A 24,522-nucleotide genomic window follows, 5' to 3' on the forward strand; every position below is an offset into this window, starting at 1 on the left:
GGTAACCACTACACCAGAATCATCACCATTCAAGCTATATTCACAACCATAAACACCCCCACCCAAAAACAAAAACAAAAAAAGTTAAAACTCCTTGACCAGTATAATAATGAAGACGACTTAATTAGTTTGAAATTTGAATAATAAACTAATTAAGGAAATAATTCATTAGTTTGATCAAATATTTTTTTATAGTAACACAATGATTATAAGCCATGTGCTGGCTCTGGCATAAAAATGGGGTATCATATTCTACCTCTCAACAACAACATTGGTACCACCCACCATCTCATCCTCCCCTTCCCATGGAGACCTAATCAACCAAGGAAACTCTCTTCCCCCCTAATCACAAGAAAGGAAAGCCTCATGGTAGGACCCACAAGTTTCATCAACACATGAAATTATATACGTGTGTTCTAATGTATTATTAACATTCTAAAATATAATAATAATGAATACACGTATTATGACATTAGTGAATTAATATTATCATGTGACGGTCACATCGAAGACGCTTTTTTTTTTTCTTCTCAAATACCACCTTGGTCTTTTTCATTTTCTTTCACTTGCTTGGACAGAAATTAGAGTTAAGAATGTTATTAAACCTATTTAAAAAATATAATCAAGCCAATGGGAACTAAATAAGAAATACGAAAAGTAATGAGAAATCCAAGCGCAAGTCCCCAAGGGGGCCAAAAAAACCTTTGCCACCTAGAAATATACGGCACTCAACAAGAAATATACAGCGGGACACGTGTCAAGGAGAGCCCAAGAGAGGAGAAAGCGTAGCTGGAAATAGCGATGCACCAATTGTCAGCAAAATCAAGCAGGAGACGACACATCGTCATGGCGCTATAGTCCCTTGATTGAGCCAGTCACACGACGCGTGGGCCCCCAAAACCGACCTCCTCCCACCCAAGACCCAGCCAAAGCCGTTTCCTTCCCCATGTTCCACCACCCAAAATGACATAAAACACCCTCCCGATTTTCTTCTAATTTAAGGAACGATCTCAATATCCAACTAGTCTTTGGTCTAATAGTATTTGTTTCGCCTTATAACATGTTTACTTAACACGGATGAGTATTGAATAGATTCCTAACTTCCTTTATGTTTTACTAACATAAGAGGAATAAAAATTATGTGGATTTCAAGTCTCATTAAAATCTGTAATCACCTCAAAATAAAAATTAAAAGGAAAAGTTGATATGGTTTCAATTTTTTTTTTATAGACTTTCGACTGACATGGATGATGATCATGATATATATTTGTAATGATTTTGACACCTAATTGTGGCTAATCTAATTTTGTGGTAGTGTAGTTTTATTGTGGATATTTGTGATAAGTTTGAGGGTATTTGGGTTCCTTAAAACATCAAGGAACTTTAGATATTTGTGATAAGTTTGATACCTAGTTGTGATTAACCCCTTTGTAGTTGTGTAGTTTTATTATGAGTGTATTGGACTCTTGTAAAAGTATCTTATAAATATCTTATCGTTTATAAAAAAATAAAAAAAAAAGAAAAAGGATCTGAAGGGCATTTTGGTAAAAAAGAAAGAGAAAAACTAGGTTAAAATTTAATAATAATAATAATTCGTTAATGGAAAATAGAAAACAAAAGAAGAAGGGGAAGGAAGGGGAGGTGGGGTAGACGACAAGTGAAACGGCTTCATTTTGTGTAGGTGCAGTGTTGCGTTGTGAGGACAACTGCCACCCAATACCAGAGAGGCCACAGCCCACACACCCTTTCCTTCTACTTATTGTTTCAGCTTTGCTTTCTCAACGTTCTCTTTCCCCTTTTCTTTTTTCTTATTCTTATTATTCTTTTCCCTCAGACTCTGAAGTTGATATTTTCCTCTCACTATTTTGGAAATTCTTAGGCATCTCTGATCTGTATACTTCTGTGAGACAGAGAGAGAGGGCTTGATCTTCAGCTTACCTGCTTAACCAAAGGGCCAATTTTCTCCATTTAGAGTCTCCATTTCTGCTTGGGGCAAGGAGATCGGGGAAGTAAATCTGGGAAAGTTTCCGATTTTGCAATCGGGTTCTGGTTTTGTTTTGGTAAATTTTCCGAGGTTGATCGATCTGCTCAATCCTTTACTCTGGTGGGTGGTGGAGTTATTGAGAGGAACAGACAAAATGTGGTGGATGATGGGTGAAGGAGGAGGCCATTACTGCTCTAAGAAGACCGATGATATTTGCGGCAATGTTTGCGGCCAGGTACTTTACTTTTTATTTTTCTTTTTAAAGTTTTCCTTTCAATTTAAAGTGTGGTACTTTTCTTCTTTGTATCTGGTTGGTGGGTTTAATGGCTTTTGTTTTCTGGGTTCTGTATTTTCGCTTAGAAAATGTAGCAGCAATGGATGAAAATTGTATATCCGGAAATTTGCGTTAAAAACTAATAACTTTTGCTGCGTTATTTTCAAAGCAATTTTTTGGGCATTTGAGTTTAACTATTTCTTATGAGAAAAGTGTTTGACTTGTATCCCTGAGTTTTCTTAGCGACCAGGTTTAATCTGTGTGCTTTTTAAGAGCTATGTTTCTGTGATGCTGGTCAGTTCAGTCTAAGTATGGCAACCAGATCAGATGGCCTTTCCTGCCTTTGTTTTGTTGGCGATATGAAATTTGGCATAACAAGAGCACTCATTTTATATATGTTGTTCTTCGCCTTTCTTCTCTTTGGTTTTCTGATCCATTGCACCTTTCTACTGAAACTTGCATGAGTTTTATGTATCTGATACGGTTCAGACACCTGTGGAAGTGTTGGCCCAAAGATTAGTTGGGTGCTGAAAGAACCCAGAGGAAATAGAAACTGCCACTGGTTACAAACTTTTTTTCTTTCTTTCTAGATTTTGTGACTTTTGGTTTAGAATTGACAATTGTTTCTGCCAACTAAACAGATATTGTAGCATTCATGTTTCTGCCATCTATGAATTATGTAAAGGGTTATCCCCTATGGTAGAATGTTTGCATTGTGAAATGATCACTGAATCTATATCTGAATCATTGAATGTTCTTGGAATTTCTTGATTGGTGGATTTCAGCTTGTCTTGTGTCTGACAGATAATGCCCTTTACTATTGTGCAGGAATCCGGCAGAATGTTGAGTATGTCAAGAGTTCGCTGCATTCTACGTGGATTTGACTTGAAAGTTCTCATCATTCTTTTTACACTTATTCCGACATGCATCTTTGGCATTTATGTGCACGGACAGAAGATCTCATACTTCTTGCGGCCACTATGGGAATCACCACCCAAACCTTTCCATGATATCCCACACTATTACCATGAGAATGTGTCCATGGAGAACCTCTGCAGACTTCATGGTTGGGGCATCCGTGAGTACCCTAGGCGTGTTTTTGATGCTGTGTTGTTCAGTAATGAGATGGACATCCTTACCATAAGGTGGAAAGAATTGTATCCCTACGTAACACAGTTTGTTCTCCTCGAGTCAAATTCAACATTTACTGGATTGCAAAAGCCTCTGTTCTTTTCCCGTTATCGTGATCAGTTCAAATTTGTGGAGCCTCGGTTAACTTACGGCACTACTGGAGGAAGATTCAAGAGAGGGGAAAACCCATTTGTTGAGGAGGCATATCAGCGAGTAACACTTGACAAGCTTCTCAAAATAGCTGGTATTACTGAGGACGACTTGTTGATAATGTCTGATGTTGATGAGATCCCAAGCAGACACACTATCAATCTCCTGAGGTGGTGTGATGAGGTTCCTGAAATCCTACATCTTCGGCTGAAGAATTATCTTTATTCCTTTGAGTTTCTTGTGGACAATAACAGTTGGAGAGCCTCAGTCCACAGGTACCGGGAAGGGAAGACAACGTATGCACACTATCGGCAGACAGATGACATCTTAGCTGATGCAGGGTGGCATTGTAGCTTTTGTTTTCGGTATATCAGTGAGTTCGTATTTAAGATGAAAGCGTACAGCCATTATGACAGAGTCAGGTTTTCTAACTATCTAAACCCAAAAAGAGTTCAGAAAGTAATCTGCAAGGGGTCTGATTTATTTGATATGCTTCCTGAAGAGTACACCTTCAAGGAAATCATCGGGAAAATGGGACCTGTTCCTCATTCCTTCTCAGCTGTTCATCTTCCATCCCATCTGTTCGAGAATGCGGAGAGATATAAATTTCTTTTGCCTGGTAATTGCGAAAGAGAGAGTGGCTAAGCTTTATTCCAGCAAGGTTTGATGTCGGTTTCTGTAAAGATAGTTGGTCATGCAGCTTCTGTGACTCCTAAGGGTTCAACTGAACAATCAATCGATGACTGTGGTGTGTCGCTGACATAGCTGTGCCTCATGCTTGGGTAATTTTACATCATTCTTTGAAAATGTTGGGGGGCTGGATAGACTTTTGGGTACTTATTAGGGTAATGTTTTGTACATAACTTTCACTGGAGTTGGGCTTAGTGTAAGGCGGAGCATGTCTATCTACTGAGAGGGAGCCTGCTATGCTGGGAACAGTTGTCACAAGGTGCTTGTGTTTTCTTAGCTCTGGTGTACTGCGTGATTCCCCAGATATACTGGAAAGATAGTACAACGGTCCTGCGTTCCCCTTGTTGGGAAATTTTGTTTATGAGACATTTTATTCGTTTCTGCAGTGAACTGACTTTATTTGTGACATCTGAATTGCTTTTAGATCTTTTATTGATCAAAAGGTACACTCGATAGGGCAGTTTGTGCCCTTGTGCATGTTCTTTTCTCCTGTCATGTTCCTTTTGGTTGAAGATATTCATTGGAACTTTCTTTTTTCTCCCTATGTGTATCGAGTATATCAATGATCTGCACTGCCCTGCAAGTTTTACGTTTTTCTTGTCAAATTTCCTTTTCATAGCTTGCATCTGTCGTGTTGGTTGAAGTTGTCAGGATATGAGTTTGTCGGGAAGAAATGGAGATGGTTTCAATGCGGAACAATAAAATGAACAATTATATATGTAATATGTCTTGTGCAGAATTAATTTTTTTTAAAAACATATATTGGAGAGATGAAGGTGTGGAGGATCATTCGTAAAATACTTTTGTTCCTTTTAACTATTGTAGTTGGAGAATGCACTGCCTATCTGTCGCTGTGGTGTATTGGCCCCACGGTCCGTTGTTGGCCAATTGACTCAACTGTGTGTTAATCATCATTCATAGAATAGAATCATACTTTCAAAACATTGATAATTTACTCTGTTTACTTCCTCATTGATGAATGATAAGATCCTCAGGTAAAATGGGAATCCCATCCATTCTCCTAGCATTTCTTAGATGATGGTATTCTTTCAAAATATACGGATTGAAATGCATTCTTATCTGGTCACAACTTGCATTACATTCAAACCAAGCCTATAAATGGCACCTCAAACATGATCAGAGACAACCCAGATCGAAATATTACAGACATAATAAGACACTCCAATCGAAGAAAATGCGTCGTGCCTTCGGGTTCCAGCAGCAGAGCTATGGCATGCGCCAGGAGGCTCAGCAACAGAGCTATTCAATGCACCAGGAGGCAGCTTGGCACTCAAAAGATGACTGTCGCAACAACCATATTTCAGCCTTTTCAGGTGTTCAGATTGTGCCTTCTTCATGCCTCAACTCTCAGCTGTTGAAGCACAATTTGATGTTTGATGGAAGCCAAGCTCTGCAGTTGCATCATGGCAGCTGGCATGCCCAAAACATGAACCAAAATGGATGGTGTGGCTCCTATAACCATGCCTCTGGTGCCAAAAAGTTAATGCCTCTCATAGGCGTCACCAACGCCTCACAGTTTTCACAAGGTGCTGTGTTCAGCAATGCAATGGAGAATTCTGAATGTGAGACTAGTTTCCATGAGGTGCATGTTCCTGCAACAATGAGAGTGCAGGAAATGAGATATGAGCGCAGCGTTTGGGGTAATCACGACGGCCTTCAGTACTGCCATGGCTTCGATGATAACGTGAGGTGGAAGCGCAACGGGGGCTAGGAATCTGAGTGGATGCCAAAGGGAGCCTAAAATGGGAGAGATTTTTGTCATCAAAGTTTGTTTGGTGCTAAGTCATTGCAAAATGCTCTGCTGCCTCTACTTTGATGTTTTAAGATTACTGTATGATATGCTCAGTTGCTCCTTTCTTTGCTACTTTCTGAACCAAAAGCTATAAATAAAAAGCTCGTATTTACTAATACAAAACTTGGCTGGTGATAATCCAGGATGTTTGGTTGTTTTCAATTCCCCTGCATTCCTCCCACCTTCTAGCTAGATCAGTTGAAATTTGCTGAATCTGATAAATGGAAAGAGAAAGAAAGAAGAAATGCAAAACCCTCGTCTATTTGAATTAAAATTCAGTAGTGAAGTATCTGAAAAGTTGACCACATATTAGCCTGCAATTGGGGAGAACAAAAACCCTACTGGTGATCTGGACTTAGGCGTGTGTTGGTTTGACTCGTTGCCTCTTTGGGCTGAAGCGGCTTTGGTTGATGTCTTGATGATATGATTGGGGTCTCTAGGCCCCGTTTAGTTCGTGTTGTGTAGGTTTGTTTGGGGGTTTTTACCCCGTGTCATAAAAAAAAAAACCCTACTGGTGTCTGCTAAAATAAAAAGTTCCCTAACTTGTCCGAACCTCCAAGCATTAAACTCTCATGGTGGTCCAAAAATAATTTTATATGTCCTGTTCATTGTGTCAGCTTCTTATGAAAGACGATTCACTGTTATCTGAATCTTGAAAAACCTATGTTATTAAAGTCCTGCCGACAGTGTGCCAATTGTAGGTAAAAATTGCTCCATGATCACCACATGTTCATGAATTTCAATAAAGTCGCTTTCAAAAATCTACCATACTTTTAACTGCCTTTCAAACCTCTCTTTTACAAAGAAGGTGTGGTAAAATACTAATCTTTTTCATCTGTCATTGTTGTCAATTAGCAATATCCCATGGTATGAGAATTGAAATGATTGTCAAACAGAATCTAATATGTTCAAAAATTCTAATGGATCAGTAGCTAGAACTTCTTAATTATTATGAAATTGAACACTCAATTCCGGAAAGTGATCTTAAATAGCCAAATCAATGAAGTGACGGATACAAATTGGCTTCCTGGCAAGATCGAAACTCGTTTCCTCAAATTGTTATCATAAAGGCTTTGACCATTGATGCAAATCCGAATTTCGTTCTAAACATTCCATTGATAAAGTTACAAGTGCCTTAGAAATTCCCTCCTCCCCAATATATCTAACTTTTTGTAATCCAAAAATCCCAAGAGAAGTCTTTTAGTGCTTCTTCTTTATGGGATTCTGTAGACCACTAAGTTGGCCAGAAAGAGAGGCATTAGATTCAATCTTATCGTTCAAGAATAAAATTTTATTCTGTAGATATAATGCAGCTCAAAAATTCAAACCCAAGAATATAACCTTAACCATATATATTTGTATAAATACAAGCCCTTCACCTCAGCATCCTCCAACCTACTAAACAAAGCGTTTGAAAACTACAAAAAAGAAAATGTCGTTCATAAGTAGTAACTCAAACGACTACCCGTTCTTTGTAACCACAGTAGTGGCTCCTACGCCTAACAGGCCCATTTCTGAACCCCATCAGCATCGCCCAAAACACCATGTCAAGTTCAGCAATGAGTTTGAGGAACGTGTTGTGGAGGAGGCCCCAAGAACAAGGAGGGCATACGTGGCACAATATCAGCACACTCCAGTTCGTCAGAACTATGTGGTTCAAAAGGCAGAAGATGTTGATGATGAAGCTGATCAGTTTATCAAGTTCGAGCATAAGAAATTCCTCATGAGCCAGCAGAGTAGCCTGAGAGATTATTAAGCACAACCCCCCCTTGTATATTCAAGGTTAATTATCAGCCCTCAATAATACATTACAGAGGGCATGGGCTAACTTGTGCTATATATGTTACCAGATAAATAATGTCAAAGCTTTGCTTTCAAATTTGTATCTGATATTTGGTATGTAAAGGCTGACGATTTCTTATGAATTATGAAACTGCAGCTTTTCTTTTAAGTTTGGAATCTGTCTTCTTGATCTTCTTCCCAACCCAACCCAACCCCAACACCTAAATTCTTATTTTCATTCTCATTTATGCATGTTAAATTACACAACTTGTGCATTAGATAAATGAAATAAAACCCTATCTCTATTTTTGAGGAAAATTTGGTGACACCAGAACATCTCATTACAGCTTAAAAGGCATGCTCGAATTACTACAGTAGTTGTAGCCCTCACCCTTCCCCTCTGCTCGGCACCAGGATTGAAACCCCAAGGCTTCTTCCCTCCTGATGTAACTATAAAAAGAAAAAAAAGGCATTCTCGAATTAGAGACAGAGGACAAGATTGAACGTGGCCCATAGTTAAACTAGAGCCACTCAATCAACTTAATTATTACACATAATTTAGATCAGAAACTAATCCCACATGCCTATTTATTTGTATCTCATGTGATGCCGTCAGTCCAAATTAAGGCTGCTGATTTGTGCACTTTGGTGTTTCTAAGTTATTTGTGTTCTAAAACCCCAAAAAGAAAAAAAAAGTAAAAGCATCAAACTTTCTTTTTATAAAAGCATTCGATTTCCCTTAGAAAAACAAATGATAGAAAAAAAAGAGAGCCTGTTTTTCCAAATAGTATCTGAATCATGTCTCTTTTATAAATGGCATAAATTAAACATGCTGAAATCTTTCAAGACTTGTGTTCCACTCTTTTTCTCTTTTTTTTTCCTTTTTTTTTGTGTGGTGGAAATTACCTCAGACAATTTCTGTCCAATTCCAAGTCCCAAACCTTCTGCTCCAGATTGAAGATGTGGCTTCAAATTAATGCCTCAATCCCCTGCTTCCTTTATTCTTTTTAATCTTCTTGGTACTTGTACACACACAAAATAAAGCAAAGCAACATTGTTACAGAACTTTCTCTAATTTGTGCTAAAAAATAACAGGGAAGGAGAAGGCCCAAAAACAAGAACAAAAACAAAAGTACAGCTGAAATGCTTCCAAAGCCAAAAAACTCATCTTAGTAAAAGACCCTCAGTAGAGTTGTTGTATATCTAATCAACAGAGCGGCAGAGAGGGCAAGTAGAATGGTTGTTGTCAAACCACTTTTCCAAGCAACCTTTGTGGAAGAAATGCTTGCAGGACAATTCACTCACCTCTTGCTCAGCTTCAAACCCACAAAGACAAACACAACACTCCATTGCCCCACTGTTCGTTTTGGCCACACAAGTATTGTTAGGCCTGTTGCTGTGGCACAGAGACTTAAACTGGCAAATGGAGATTCTTCTCTCTCTTGCAATTATCTCTGCTGGGCACCCATCTGGGTTTTCCTCAAAACTCTGAGAATTCACATTGGCACCGATCACTTGGAGTACAGATCTTACCATGTTCTTTAACAGAGCCACTGACAAAACTGTGTTCATAACCAGCACTGGAAGCACACCCTCTGCTGCACTAGGAAAATTTGAGAGCCCCATTTGTGCTTCTCTGTTAATTTCTCAAGACACCCACAATTCCCTACAACCAGAGAACACCTCTCAGTTTCTGCAAAATCTATGGCGCAAATGAAGAGTCTCCCAGAGAGGCACCAAAAAATGGAAAAAATGGGATGGGAAGCAGGAATTGGCTTTTCCAAATGACAAGCCCAAAACCACACACCTACTACTAAAACCAACTTGGGCTTACTGATAAATATACCTAGAGGCTCATCCGTAGCCACCAACATGTTAACCACGGTAGATGACGGATTTAACCATGGTTCATGATTCAAATGCAACACGTGGCGACACGTGTAAGGTTCTGTGAAAGGCTTAGATAGTGACTGGTTATTTTTGATATAATGGAGTGAAAAAAAATAAAAAATAAAAAGCCGACATTCTGACTGGCACAAAAAGGGTAAAATTGACGTCGCCACGTTTCCACGGAGCTTTTGTGAGCGCCAATGGGTTCGTGTGTTGTGGCAGGTTTTGAGACCTTTCAGTTGTTGAGTGGAAGTTTCTTGATTCCCGGAGGAGTTGCCGAGTGGAAGACCAATGATTTTGTGGAGGGACTCTGTCGGTATATCAATATATATCCTTTTATTTGTTTATATATATAAAAATAACTAATAATAAAAACTATTTGTTTATATATGTAGTCCGAACGTCTATCTAATATATCCCTCAAATAATCATATTTTTATAAAGCAAAAGATAGAGAATGGTGAAACATTCAAAATACCAAAAAATGTCATTAGTTAATGCAAATATTAAGAATTGAAGTTATTAATTAAATGATGATAATATGGTAAATTCACACTTTTTCATATTTTAAAAAATTAAAATTAAAAAGAAAATTAGATAATAAATCATATTTTTATGAAACACAATTACCTATTATCTTTTTTTATTTTAAAATAAATTTAATTTTTTTAAAAAAAACCTTTCGAATATACGAAAACGCGTGCGAAAAAGTTAGTATTTATTATTTGATAACTTCTTCTCGAAACCAAGCGAGTGGTCCACGTTTTTGTGCTAAAAAATCATCATCACTGCCCAAAAACTAAACCTGATTCGATTAATGTTTGATGAATTTTGCTTGCTCACGGACAGTTGTAACGCGTTTCTAATTGTATGTGCATTCTGAAATTCATTGCAGTGGCAGTGAGCCATCGCATTCACACCAGAATTTTTCAAAGATCAAGCAAACATCACACCACAAAAAAATCAGCCCACAAGTTATCTGGTTCGGATAACTTAATATGTTTGTAATGCTCGAATCACACTTACCATCATCAGCTGGTGCTAACAATTGTCCATGCGCACGTGGGTAACTGTCCGTCAAATGTTCGGATTTAGGATTTAGGATTTAAGCGCAGGTAACTGTCCTTAGCATTTCAATAAGTCATTCTCAAGTGTATCTTGTATTAGGGTGCAAATAGATATTGGCAGCTTGGTAATAGGTAGCTACTGTCTAGAGAGGTGCTCAAAGATTCGGTAGCTGAAATCTCACTATCGAGAGATATTTTCATCTGAAACATGTAACCCAAAATACCAATGAATTTTGCTGCACTTTTGCACTACCGTGATACGAGGACACAAACAAATTTTATTTTAATCTTTTTCTTAGGATTTAGTGAACTGTGACCACCACAGTTGTAGGCATTACGCGACAAGATCCGGCTCCTCATGAAACGCGAAACCACGTGAAATGAAGGTTGTCTTCAAATCCAATCCTCCCCTACATTTTGCCTGGCAACCTTTTTCCATGGAAGCTAGCTAGCACATCTCTAGCTACAAGTCCACAACCCAGCTCCAGCTCCAGCTCCTTACATTTTACTTGGTTAAACTAATTACACTTGCACCTGAAAAAATTACAATAATAAGATAAAAGAAGGGTTTTTCTACCGTAGCAGAATCGATCGGCTCTTTAAAATTCGAATTTATTGGTATATAGTATATGTTTAATTAACAAGCACATATCTCTAACAATAATATGTTACACCCCACTCAAAGTAGAGGTCACTAAGCACTGAAACTCTAAAGGATTTAATTGACGTCGTGTTTTACTCAAGGCCTAAAACTGTGATTGTCAATTAATGAATATGGCGATTATAATGGATTTTACAAACTTATGTAAAACTCTAAGCGAGATAGAGATCATGATCATTGAGTGTATACAGCAGCTCTGTCATCGTCTTGTCATCGTCGCTTTTCCTAATTGGTCGTCGAATTGGAAGGATCAACCCCGATGGCCTTAAAATACGCATTTTCTGCATTCGCTACCCGCATCTGGAACATTGTCCATTCCTTTCTGCACCTTTCCCTCACCTGGAACCAGTATATATACAATAATGTTATCAGCAAACTTATATATGCGTTTTACCAACAAACAGTTAAATATATTTGGTGTCCAATAGATAGGTCGATAGACAGATAGCAAAACCCTTGTATCGTTAGAATAAGAGGCTCAACATACCCCTTGCCATGGTGCTTTTCCATTTTCCGATTCACCCTACCGAAAGCCAAAAATGATTAAGTATTTCGTTCTATTATCTGAAAAAACGTTTAGTAAGGAAATGTGAAATGACAGAAGTGCTATTTACCTGGTTTCCAAGTGAGGGAACGGTTTGATGAACAATCCACTGAGAATCTACAACTCCTATCTTCTCATGCGCAGGCTGTTTTCAAGAAAGAAAAAATAATAATAACTTTTGAGTTCCCTTGGAATCCCACCAGGAGAGGATAGAACGTGGGTCACTCACCTCTACACATTTTCTCAAGGCAAAGTCAAGACCCCACCCATGGACCAAGTCATTCTGCAATCATCAAGTATTGCAATAATAAAATTAGGAAACAAGCCTGCTACATCAATTAAGGACACAAACAAGTGGTGATAATGAACAAGATTACAATATTTAATACCTGAATCATATGCCACACACAGCGCCAGGCACTTCTAGAAAATACTGGAGCCATGATTTCAACAAAACTGAATTAAAACAAGCAAACACAAATGTCAGACAAAAGGGAAGTATAGGATCAAATCTTATACAAACAGCAGTTAAAATGCCCTCTTTAATATCTTAATGTCTTACGCTGCACATGGAGGCAGATGTGGGTCAGTGCACCAGCCAGGTTTTTCCTTTGTTTGTCTGGAATAATTGGGAACAAGGATTACAAGATTATTCCCTAAATTTTAAACTAAATCTGATATAAATAAATTTCAGTTTAGGTCTCATGATTTACTTGTGCACTTCACGATCACCTCTCCTCTTTGTCATCTGCCATGTTAAGCCTTTGTTGGGTTCCAAACCAGGCTGTGAAATCTCCAAGCCATGCTTCCTCACAAGTTTTATGTATCTGAAATTAGATTGGAAAGGGAGGCATAAGAAAGTTTTTTTGTAGGCTAATAAATTCACCTAAAAGAATTACTTTGTAAACAACACTCACTCCTCTGCATTAAAATGCTCGACTCCCAGGTCTTCATCCCAGATAAATATGTAGTCATATGGGGCCACAATGTCAGGATGCAAAAATCGCTTGGCATACCACCTTTGAAAAAAAATTTAAAGTCATAAACCAGGGAAACAATTCATTATTGAAGTACAGATAGTAGTTAGCAATTGTGCATACCATTTGGTCTGCTTACGGACACTAACATGTATAGCTTGCTTAGACCACTCAAACTCATCCCATTCAGTTGTTTGGCCATCGTAATGAAAAAGAAGAATTGTAAAGTTCTCTGAAAACTGTGAGAGAAACATATTCAGTGACACACGTCCACCTCAGAGAGAGAGAGAGAGAGAGAGAGAGAGAGAGAGAGAGAGAGAGACCTTTTTCACTGCTGCATCAATATTCTTTTTCTGATTCAAACCCACAGTGAATGTTACAAGGTACCTTGGTTTGATGGTCAAGTCCTGTAATTGCCAACTTAAATGAATCACGGTGCAGTATATTGAAATCAGAAGTATCTTTATGCCTCCAAAAACAAAAATTCTACCAAAGGGGTAGATAAAAAAATCAATAAATAAAAATAAAGAAGAAGAAGAAGAAATCAAATTATTCATAAAAACATCACCATGTACATGTCAAATGATATATTTTTTTTCTGGATGCCATATAAATTACCGAGTAACTCAAATCAGGATAACAGAGAACTCCATATCAAAAAATGGTTCCCTGAACATCAAATGCTAATGGAATCCATTAACACCATTCATTCTGCATTATCTTCAGTATATATTGGACTATTCCAGGCGTTGTGGAAAGTCCAAATTGTAACTATGTTGATTGCATAAGTAACAGCAGAATACACACCTCACTGGGCTTGCCCCATAATCTGCGCAAGTAGAAGTCTGACTCAGCTGCAAGAATTCCTGGTGGTAGTCTTTCTGCACCTCTAGGATTTGACGGCACCCAAATCTGCAGGAAATGTAAGTGTTAAACTTCAGATAAGTAGTGCCTATATAATGAGAATTTGGAATGCCAGAAGAGGAAGCTGTGAACTATATTGGAAATGATACTCATATTTTCAGCAACTATCAGGCCTCTCCTCAGAGTAAAACTACATGAAAACGAAGCAAAAGAGTCCCAGCATGCAAGTACAAGATTGCATATATGATTCAGTGATTACATGAAGCCACCTCATCTTACAAGGAATATAAAAGTAATGAGAGAAGATTGTGAACAATATCAGGGAAATGAAACCCCTTCTTTCTCAATCTGTCTCTTCTGCAAATCATATAAATGAGAGCGGGTTCAGTTGAGAATCATGGCTCCCACACTATAATCCAAGAACTATAACAATTAACCTTGGAAAGATTTACTTCTATTTTAAGGAAGTCCTTATTGAGCTTAATGGAATGATGATCAAAGGATCAATACTATTAAACCAGAACGTCTCCAGTTGGGACTGACCAAAAATGATACTTTTCCCTCCCGTTTGACCAAAATCAGAAGCCAATTTAGGTACTGTAGTAGAACAGCGCAAGAACCTCAAATGCATTTATTGAACTGGTTCTGGATTTGAATTATGAAGTAGCTAAGATTCAATGCACCCCTTAGTAACATACAGAGTTAACAGTGATGTAGAACCTGTCATTTCGGAATTTCTACTACTGCTAATGTCAGGGAGAGGAGGTATACCCTTGCTGTACCATTTGAACTCTGAGCTTTAGTTGAGCTATTATTACTCCTCGTAGAAGACCAAGCACTTAGAATTGTTTCCCTGGAGATGTCTGATTTCTGGTCCTCATTGTACGACAGATCAACATTTGGAAGAAGGCTGGATGAGAGGTTCAGCTGTCAAATTTTACACACATTAATTATGTTTCATCATCTGGGTAAGTACTAAAGCGGAGCGTAACAGATACCCGGAAAAAAAATAGTGCACCTTTGTTAATGACAAGGTTGGAAAGGATACACCTATCAAGAATCCAAAAACTACTCCTACAAAAGTTGTCACAATAAGCCTCATAGTCTCGTTTGGTTTTCTACCACCCGCACTGCAGCCAACAAGATGCAAATGTAGTTAGAGAAGATATGGCCTCTAAAATAAATTTAAAGAGCAACAAAAGTTAGCCCGTTCCGATGAAAATAGACTGTCACAAAATTTAACCTGCGTGAAAGGGTTCCCATGTTATATACAAGCTTCTGACTATAAATTCACGGAAAAATGAACTGCAAGTAGAAAGCGATAGCTGATCTGCATTATTTAACAGGTTTTTAGTTGAGAATTCCCCTTAAAAGAAATGATGACCCTCATGAAGGAACACAATAATTTAAGCAAGACTCTACGACTCAGTAATACAAGATTATACGACTACGAGAATGACCTGAACATTTGTTTCTATTAAAACAACACAATATCAGGGTTGACAAAACCGTAAAAGTAGATGGGTATAGCACTTACAACTCACAACCCAAGCTGCTAACCTAACATTATTGATTATACCATCAAAAGGTTAAGGAGCTCCTGCAAGATGTATTCTCTATATCTCTCTCAATAACAACATCCCACTTTTCCCTGTGTTTCAAATCGAACCCACAGAATACATTGACCAACAGCAGAAATTGCATACTTATACTCAGACCTTTTTGAGTAGGCATTCTTCAAACGCAATATAGAGAAACAACAAGCAAGAAATCATGTGCTCGTTCCTCTTTGCCCTCTACAAGAACTCTGCCGAGAAAGAAGCAACCATGTGCTACCATTTGACAATCAGTAGCTAAAACAAAGTCACAAATGAAACACCCATTCAAAATCCTCCGTGGTAAAGTAGACCACGTGATCCCTTTGAATTAACACCCAAACTACATAACAAAGACCCATTTCCTCCCCCACTGTTATAATTAAGACAGACAAGCAGCTGGGCTTGCTTAATTTCAAAGATAAAGAACACAACGACCAAAAGCATAAACCCGATCACTAAGTTAGCTCACATAATCAAACATTTGCATAAATGTACTCATCAAGCCTTTCCGATCACACATCTCTATTACCTTAAAAATTAAATATAAAACTCCAAGACCAAAACCGCAAACGAAACAGTACAAGGATCTAGCAAATTCGTAAATAGCGAGACAAAATAAATTATAATGAAAAATTGATATCTCGGATTGCTTAAAGCTCTGCCAATCAAACCAATTCAAACTGAAAATAAAAGCAGAAAATAAAAATAAAATCAAATGCAAATATCAGAAGCTAAACAACTATATCGAGCTCAGCTGAGCAGCACTCTACCTCTCTCCTTTTTTTTTTCTTTCTTTTTTAATCTCAGTATCCAAACAGAAGCGTAACAAGTGAATCAGAGAAATTGAAATAGAACAAAACCGACCTCATGTAGTTGAATAGCTGAGCAAGATCTGCTGTAGAGAAAAGTGGTTCAGAAGCTGAGAATCACGCGAAAAAGCACTTGCAGGACTTGGTGATCTCGGGGCACAATTAGCGTGAGAGAAATAATAAAAAGATTTAAAAAAATAAAAAAAACGCAAAGCAGCAATTTCAGTTTGAGAGCAAGAAAACTATGATTTTGTGATTTTGCAGAGGGTTGCGTTGATTGTGTGTGTGTTTGGCTTTGGGCCTTTGGCAGTGACGATTTGTATTGTTGTATGTGATTTGATGAGAGAGCTGAGAGACTTGGGTGGACTCGGGAGGGAAACACAAGGAGAGAAATATGGAGATTTTATATTTATCTCTCCAGAGATCTCAAATTAAATTCACTAAACAACACGAGTAAGAAAAACAGATTGCTAATTACCAACCTAACTTATTTTCAAAAATGAATTTTATTAGGATTTTGACCTTAACCAGACTCGTGATCACTCCTTAATTGGTAACCCACTTATATTTATTATTATCATTTCCATAAGCACAATGCAACGGCTTTTTAGTGCTTTTGCTTTTTCGACTTTTCTTCTTGTTTTTGTTGTTGTTTTTTTAGAATAAGCGATGATTTTTTACTCATAAACAAACAAAAATATAAAACAATGATGTATCGAATATAGGTAAATCTTCTCTAATGACCAAAACACAACAACATATTAAATTGAACTAAAGACAATACCTAAAGATGATTAAAATTCTCGATTCAGCAACTAGAAGCAAATATACTAGGGTTTTTTGGTTAATGCTGGGTTTTTGTTTTGTTTTTTTTATGTTTTGAATTTGTAAATAAATTGTGGGAAGGAGGTCAAGTCTATTGTGTCCTGCCTTTGCATAATTGCAGTCAACGAATAAAGGAAACCAAATTAATTTAGGATAATTTTTTTTACCAAAAAAAAACAGAACTGTAAATGTTTTTTCGCAAATCATTGTCGGTCTAAAATTAGCGTAATCAATAACCTCGAACTATATTTCCGCATTATGTATTGATGAAACACTTAATTTTAAAATTATATTATCTCTCTCGATTATTTATTTTGAAAAAATGAGTTAGCTATTGGCAGTTATCCGATTATAACTGTTTCTATTTTTTTTTTGTTTCACAAAATAATTATATAAATTCCAAATATTATGAAAAAATATCTCAACAAAACACTGCCAAAAATAAAAAGATTAAATGGGTAAGTATGGTTAACTTTTTGTCCTTCCCTTGTACCCGCCAACTCATAAACTTAAAAAAGAAAAAAAAAATTAATGTAGGATCATATATATATATATACCATCATTTCCTACCGCACTCTCACCAGCTAGTAGAAAGGTTCAATGATTGGAGATTCTAGGGACATTTTAAAGTAATTTTTTTAAGGAAGAAATAAATACGATTTTTGTAAGGAATAAATCAATAGGATTTATATTGCCACATTTTTTCAAATATAAGTGCCTATAAACGATGCACTAAAAAGTATACCATTTTGTTTCAAGTTTTTTTTTACCCACTTCTGCGCCTGAATTTTAAATTTATTTTAGAATTAAAAAAATAATGGGTAGTTGTGTTTCATAAAAATATGATTAATTATCTGTTTTTTTTTTAATTTTTATTTTTTTAATATAAAAGTATGAATTTACCATATTATCTTTATTTAATTAATAATTTCAATTCTTAATATTTGCATTAACCAATAGTATTTTCTAGTATTTTGAATGTTTCACCATTCGCTGCCTTTTGCTTTATATATATAGATTTAAAGCAAAAGACAGAGAATGGTGAAACATTCAAAATACCATTATCTGCTTTTTGCTTTATATATATAGATGAGAATTTTATATATATATATATATATATATATAAACAAGTCTTGATAACAACCATATAAACCGTTTCATAAGATAATTAATTAATTAATCAGGGAATCAGAATTTTTTTGGGAGATACAGTCGACATGCGATTTTATGAGGCTGCCTAAATCATTGACTATGCTCATCTATAGATTTCCACATTCATGGCGTCCATCAGACGGTAGAGAAGATTCAAAGAGGCGTAGGAAGCAATCAGTCACCTTACTTTGGTTGACTTTGAAGTTTGACCCTGCCAATAAGAGGAGCCGTATGTCCAGGGCTGCCCCGGAATTAACGTTTGAGGGCCAGCCAGTCCACAAGTGGGCCCTCCACCTTCAGCCATTTTGGTTTTGGTTTTTGGTTTTTTTTTTTAAACGAAACGCCAGCCATTTTGGTTTGGTGCTTCAACGTGGTGCGCAAATACTATTTAGAGGGGCCCACAACGACATGTTCGTTAACGCTTTAGCCACATCATTTTAATAAAAACAGTATAACACATTCATAAAGTTTTATTAATTCGAAAAGAAAAAACTTAGGGTTTGTTTGGTAAACATTTTATTTTCATTTTATTTTCTGAAAACTGAAAACATGTTTGGTAACTGTTTTCGTTTTCAGTTTTTTTTTAAAAGGGAAAACTAGTTCTCAAAATCACCTCTATTTTTTAAAACATGTTTGGTAGCAATTTCAGTTTTCAGTTTTTTTTTCTTCTTCTTCTTTTTCATTCAATAATTTTACATCACCACCATACATATAATGCACTCCAATTATCAAAATTCGGTATTTGAGACCTCTCGACTCAGACCATTCCTCTTGACTCTTGCGTTTAGCTGCGGACCCATGCAAAGCCTCGAGACCTCCATATCCAAAATTCACAAAAAAAATAATCCTAACTCCAAAAAACTCATTGAAAAATACTAAGAACTCTTTGAAGCATGCATTTTCATTCTATGATCTCAAATTCACAATTTGACCCCAAAAAATTGAAAATTGAAAAAAGTTACCAAACAACTTTTAAATAGTTTTATGTTTTCACTTTTTCAAAAATGAAAACTAAAAATTAGAAACTAGAAACTAAAAACTGGAAACTAAAATAGTTATCAAATGGGATCTTAATTATTGTTGACTAATTGATAGTTACAAAAGATGTTTGGTCTAAATTATTTGGATCTAAACAAAGTTAATATGAAATTACATTGCTTGCAAAGTAAAGAAATTAAATGTGTCAAAGAGAATGCCATGGGAAGAGTATCTATCATTCCTTCCTGTTCAGATAAGGAAGAATTTATTTGGCCAACAACTCTATATGACCGCGACATAATTGACATATGATTTCTCACAATTTATATAAAATTTGAGAAATAAATGAACAAAATATATACAGGTTTGTAACTTAAGTGTTTAAGAGCAGTTATCACTATACCTGAGATTTTGTGTTTGAATAATCCCTCTCCAAATATCGCTTGTATAAAAAATGAACAAAAATGTATTAAAAGAAGAAAAGGGTTAATTTGTATAATGAACCAATTCTATGATTCTTTTTGTTTGAAAGAAAAAGCCAATTAATCAAATCTGCCAAGCAATGAGATGGCTTTAACGCGTTTAGGCGTTGGGAGTCGCGCACAAATGTGGTGGGGTTAGGGGTTTGGCTGCAGGTGCAGGGTCCTTTGTCATGATGATGAGTGAGCTCATGGACAGGGAGAGCGATGAACTTTTTGGAGTTAAACATTGTTTTGTTTTAAAATGATTTCATGATTGTTTTTAAGGATTGAATGGTTCGCATCCTCTTTTGAAAAACCAAATCTTGTAGTTGTGTATAAGTTCATGATTTCTTAAAAATCCTTAAACACATGAGTATTCGATCGATCCTTATAAATTTTTATCAAGGTAGGCCATCCACTGATTAGTCAAGAGGCCACGAATGGAGGAAACTGTCTATGCGGGCCAATTCAATACTGTCCCTGTGGGTTTGATGGAGTTGGTTAATGACCCAACCAACCAGGTTTGTAGCGCACACACACACACACAGACTTGACTTTTATATTTAATTTAATTTCAAATGATATGACCAAATATTTAATTAAAATATGAAAACGACGCGTCATAACCAAATCTAAACCCAGAAACTAAAATACCAAAAAGAAAAATAACCCCTCCATCATTCGCAATGTCAATTTAGGAAAGGTATATTGATGAAGTGATGGATAAAAGTAAACACGCTCAATAATCGAAGTCTGTTAAGTCATTGTAGCCAGTAAGTTTGTAAGCTATGTAAAAACTTTTACATATGAGTGATGGAATTATGAAACAACACTTTGGTCCATATATGCGGCTTCCAATAGCCCTATTTCAGCTTATTTCTGTACAAGAGTTTTCATGTTGTGGACAGGGGAGTAAAATCTATACACAACTTCCTCGAAATTGCAAATTTTAGATGCATCATCAATGAAACATTTTCCAAATTCTACCACCTCATTCTCGCAAATCATCAGATAGAGGCAGGATTAATTCTCTATTCCATACAACAGTCTTACCGAGGACAGTTTCAATTCTTGCTACGAAGCTACGCCTCCGGAGCAGGGTCATTAATCCTGGATAATTCCATGATAGAAGGAAGCCAGAGTTCTACTCGAGTTCCACCTGCTCCAAGGGGAGCATCTGTGGTTCGGGGTGATATGACACGGACAACACAGCCATAACTTTCAAGTATCTCACGAGCAACAGTCACTCCAGCAACAAAGTTCCATGTCATGTTGTCTTCAACCATATTTTCTGATAAGAGATCGGCTCCAAAAGGAGTGAGAGAATGCATCTGCGTCTGAAGAAAAATACATCAACAATACAATAAATCTATGACCAACAGTATGCGGTGAGTGACAAATGATGAATAGCAGAAACTTAATTCTCTAATTTAGCATAGTCCAAAGTTTGCAACTATTACCATATAGTGCATATCAGGCCCATCATCATCAATTACTACAAGAACACCACCTGCTGGTGCTCCAGTAGACACAATTTCTACCTTTCCCCCATTATGCGTACGCAATAATGCACTTTCAATTAAATTGCTCAGAGCCTGTCGCAAAGCAGGTTCTTCTACAGCAACTTGCAAAGATGTTCCAAGTTCATTCAGTTCTACTACACGCTGCTGGTGTTGAGCAAGAGGTCTTACAGCTTCAACCAAATCTGCCAGTATATCAGAAACATTGCATGGTCTTCCTGACATAATTGACAGGCGTTAGCAAAATGAAAATTGCATGTTTTAAAACTCTTGTGCCAAGCATTCAGAAGGAGTCGTATGCAGTCATGAAAACTGTAGTGAAATACACAGTTTTATTTTATTTTTCATTTTCTTTGCAATCTGAAGTGATGAATCTCAGAATTTATAACCTACCTAATTCCATGTTGCTGTAAAGGAGCAAGGGCTAGAGGAGGCATGGGCATCTCCATATCCTTGGCTCCAGCATTTAGAGAAAGTTGTTCACCTGAAACTTGCATCTTAATGCTGGAACTATCCTTGGGAAGGTTATTCAATACCTGAGGCTTCCCTGAGTCAGGATAGGAATATGTTGAATCATGTTCACCGTAGTGCATGATACTAGCCTAGAAAAATCACATGAAAAAGTCAGTGTGTCTAGCCTATAGAGAGAATAATATAGAAGAACTTAAAAAATTTAAAGTTATTATCAGTCTCAGAGAGGGTCAAAGAATATCTTGAACATGCATATCTCAGGATATGTTGAAAAGGCATACAACAGTAGGGACAGTGTCTTAAAAATGGCAAAATGAATACTTGAAAACTGCTTATAAACAGACTATGACTCCTTGAAGACAGCATAAGAAGCCTTAGTGACATGAGAATATACATATATAAGTCTGGTTCAAGTAAACACACAGAGAGAGAGAGAGAGAGAGAGAGAGAGAGAGAGAGAGAGAGAGAGAGAGATTAAGTGCCTTGGTTAAGTAAACAGCATCCTGGAGTTGCTGAAGGGTATCTTTCATACGGTCGCCTTGCACCAGTATATCTTCAACAATGTCATAAGAAATCTACATAAGCATATAATTCCAATGTAAATATAGGACATAAAATGAATATCGGTAAGCTAAAAATTAAAATAAGTTAATAAGAAGGCAAACCTCACTTCTCTTCATATGCATGGATAACATTTTACTTAAAGTTCGAAGGCTAGAAAGAGGACCACGAATCTGGGAGAACACACGATGATAGGAAAATTACAATCACTCCATAAGAACATACAAATCCCAAATCGCAAATGCAACAACAGTTGTCTTACTTGTTCAACCAGACTACTCATCCTAACATTGTTCTGCCAAGATGATTGCTGGAGGAGCATCGCTTTCTGCAAAAGAAGTAAGCATTTCTCTCAGAAATTAAGATAAATGGACTTTAAAAGACAAAAAGTAGTCATGCCCGCAATAAAGGATTAAGTAGAAATTACTATTATTATTTCACAGTTAATACTGCATTCTGACAGTGTAGCACACACTACCTGATCCATAACATATGCCATAGCTAAAGACCGAGAAATGTTGATAGCATTTGATCTCTGCTCAGCACTAAAGTTGTACATTGTTAATAATGGCTCTGGTTGATCCTCCAGATTCTGAGTATCCCAAGATTTGATATTGGAGCTCGGAGGCAAAGCATAGGCTTCCTCAGGAGTCAGGCGATGAACCAAATCACAGCCCTCACACTGAACATTCCCGCCATGTGGCGGCATTTCCATCCTGGGAAATTCAGCAACCAAGAAGCCCACCACAAAGGGGTGCTTCACCATGGGGAAAACCGCAGCTTTGCACTCAGCTATAACTTCCACCTACAAAATTCAATTTCCAACTGAATATACTCAGTAACAATATACATTATCAATCAACAACTAAAATTAAAGTCTAAAACCAAAAAAAATCAGTCATCTACTTTGTGATTGGAAAGCACTGCTTCGGCGGCGCGAAAACCAGTGGCAACACTGAAACTGCCAACTAATATCACAATGTCTGATGACTTAGCTCCTGGATGGCAAGTTACTCGACGAAGCTCCAATCGGTCCATCACATAACTACCAGCTGGCCTTACATACACCTATACATATATATAATCCAAAATTAATAATACAAAAACAGCACTAGCTAATTTGGGAATGTAATTAATGAACGATATCATCTTCTTTTCCATAAACTGACCGAGAGGAGAGCATCGGGATCGACGATTCGGCGAAAGATGTCCAACTGTTGAATACAGAGTCTCTGGAAATCGGGGCTGGGGAGTACGATGCCTCTCTTCTGTTCCTTTTCGATTCTCTGTATGAAGTCGACGGGGGAGGTGGAGGCTCTGCGAATGGCGGAGGCGACGGCGGAGGCAGAGGGGACCATGGAATTGGCTTCGGGTTCGCCATCGGAGGCAGAGTGAGTGACGTGGCGGATGGTCTGGGGGGTGCTAGGGTTAGGGTTTTGGAGGGAGGAGGGTGAGAAGGCGTTGGTGATCAGGAGGTCATGGGGTCTGTGAGCGGAGGTGGCGTTGGGTTTGAGGGAGGCAGGGAGTTTGTGGCAAATAGAGGGAAAGAGGACTGTAGAAGTGGAAATTGATGGGTGTTGGTGAGTGGTTGCAGAGAGAAGAAGCATTTGGAGAAGAAGGAGGAGGAGCCTGTGCTGAGTTGAGTTGATCGAGTCAGAGTGAGTGGACGGAGGTAAGAGTCAATCTGCCGATAAATGCAACTGATTTTCCGTTGAAGGCTTAAGCTAAGCAGGCAAACCGACAAAGTAGCCTAACCGAAATTACTGAATGCCATTTTCCTTCAAACGACACCGTTCCACGTCCCAATTTTTTTTTTAAGCTTTCTGGTTGAAGACTGCGTCCCAATTGGCGCTACGCTGTTCAAATAAAAGCCTAAAATAAATAAACCTTTATCCAATTTTTTGATTTAAACCTTTATCCTCCTTTTCGTCCTCATGGTTAAGAATTTATTAAAGCTTTTCGTATTAATACAAGCAATAGTTTAAGTTACTTAATTTCGGTGCAAGAAACAGTCTACTTACTTACCGTAGTCAACTATCCTAATTCAAATATATGTTACTTCGGTGGAGTAGTTAACTATCCTTCAAATATGCAGCTTTTCATATATATAATATATATTTAATAAATAATTTAATGATGAATTCTGTCCATTTTTATCGATTTTAATTGATGAATTGATTTATTAATATTCGGTACCTTACTTGATTGAGCTTTCATATGTATTTAAAAAATAATTTAATGATGAATTTTGTTCATTTTAATCTATTTTAATTGATAAATTGATTTACTTATATTCATCGCTTTAGTTGATTGAGCCTTA

The 24,522-nt window shown here is 37.2% G+C and overlaps 4 protein-coding genes across 5 annotated transcripts; 1 reads left to right on the forward strand and 3 right to left on the reverse strand.

The window, feature by feature from the left end:
* The first annotated feature begins 1,649 nt into the window (after positions 1–1,649).
* Positions 1,650–4,773, forward strand: LOC110773367 (beta-1,4-N-acetylglucosaminyltransferase family protein). The gene is made up of 2 exons (XM_021977879.2): positions 1,650–2,219; positions 3,087–4,773. The coding sequence occupies exons 1-2, from the start codon at positions 2,139–2,141 to the stop codon at positions 4,182–4,184; spliced, it is 1,179 nt and encodes a 392-aa protein (XP_021833571.1). The 5' UTR covers positions 1,650–2,138; the 3' UTR covers positions 4,185–4,773.
* A 3,331-nt stretch (positions 4,774–8,104) lies between these two features.
* Positions 8,105–9,644, reverse strand: LOC110773359 (RING/U-box superfamily protein). The gene is made up of 2 exons (XM_088247614.1): positions 8,731–9,644; positions 8,105–8,274 (listed from the first exon to the last, which is right to left on the reverse strand). Exon 1 carries the CDS (start codon positions 9,448–9,450, stop codon positions 9,028–9,030), a length of 423 nt encoding a protein of 140 aa, XP_088103740.1. The 5' UTR covers positions 9,451–9,644; the 3' UTR covers positions 8,105–8,274; positions 8,731–9,027.
* Positions 9,645–11,374: 1,730 nt separating this feature from the next.
* Positions 11,375–16,677, reverse strand: LOC110773368 (lysine ketoglutarate reductase trans-splicing protein (DUF707)). 2 transcript variants are annotated; one of them, XM_021977880.2, is made up of 15 exons: positions 16,290–16,677; positions 15,071–15,157; positions 14,846–14,957; positions 14,599–14,754; positions 13,771–13,875; positions 13,287–13,370; positions 13,087–13,202; positions 12,904–13,005; positions 12,700–12,813; positions 12,549–12,605; positions 12,376–12,442; positions 12,216–12,269; positions 12,057–12,131; positions 11,930–11,965; positions 11,375–11,781 (listed from the first exon to the last, which is right to left on the reverse strand). In XM_021977880.2, exons 2-15 carry the CDS (start codon positions 15,088–15,090, stop codon positions 11,668–11,670), a joined length of 1,212 nt encoding a protein of 403 aa, XP_021833572.1. In that variant the 5' UTR covers positions 15,091–15,157; positions 16,290–16,677; the 3' UTR covers positions 11,375–11,667. The 2 variants fall into 2 exon arrangements, with proteins under 2 accessions (XP_021833572.1, XP_021833573.1); XM_021977881.2 differs by lacking the exon at positions 15,071–15,157.
* A 3,749-nt stretch (positions 16,678–20,426) lies between these two features.
* Positions 20,427–23,966, reverse strand: CSK (chloroplast sensor kinase). The gene is made up of 9 exons (XM_021977888.2): positions 23,372–23,966; positions 23,109–23,270; positions 22,681–23,007; positions 22,465–22,530; positions 22,307–22,375; positions 22,124–22,216; positions 21,564–21,772; positions 21,111–21,384; positions 20,427–20,987 (listed from the first exon to the last, which is right to left on the reverse strand). The coding sequence occupies exons 1-9, from the start codon at positions 23,807–23,809 to the stop codon at positions 20,733–20,735; spliced, it is 1,893 nt and encodes a 630-aa protein (XP_021833580.2). The 5' UTR covers positions 23,810–23,966; the 3' UTR covers positions 20,427–20,732.
* Between the last annotated feature and the right edge of the window lie 556 nt (positions 23,967–24,522).

The sequence above is a fragment of the Prunus avium genome, chromosome 1 (genome assembly GCF_965620075.1).
Source record: "Prunus avium chromosome 1, drPruAviu1.hap1.1, whole genome shotgun sequence".
NCBI classification, from domain to species: Eukaryota; Viridiplantae; Streptophyta; class Magnoliopsida; order Rosales; family Rosaceae; genus Prunus; species Prunus avium.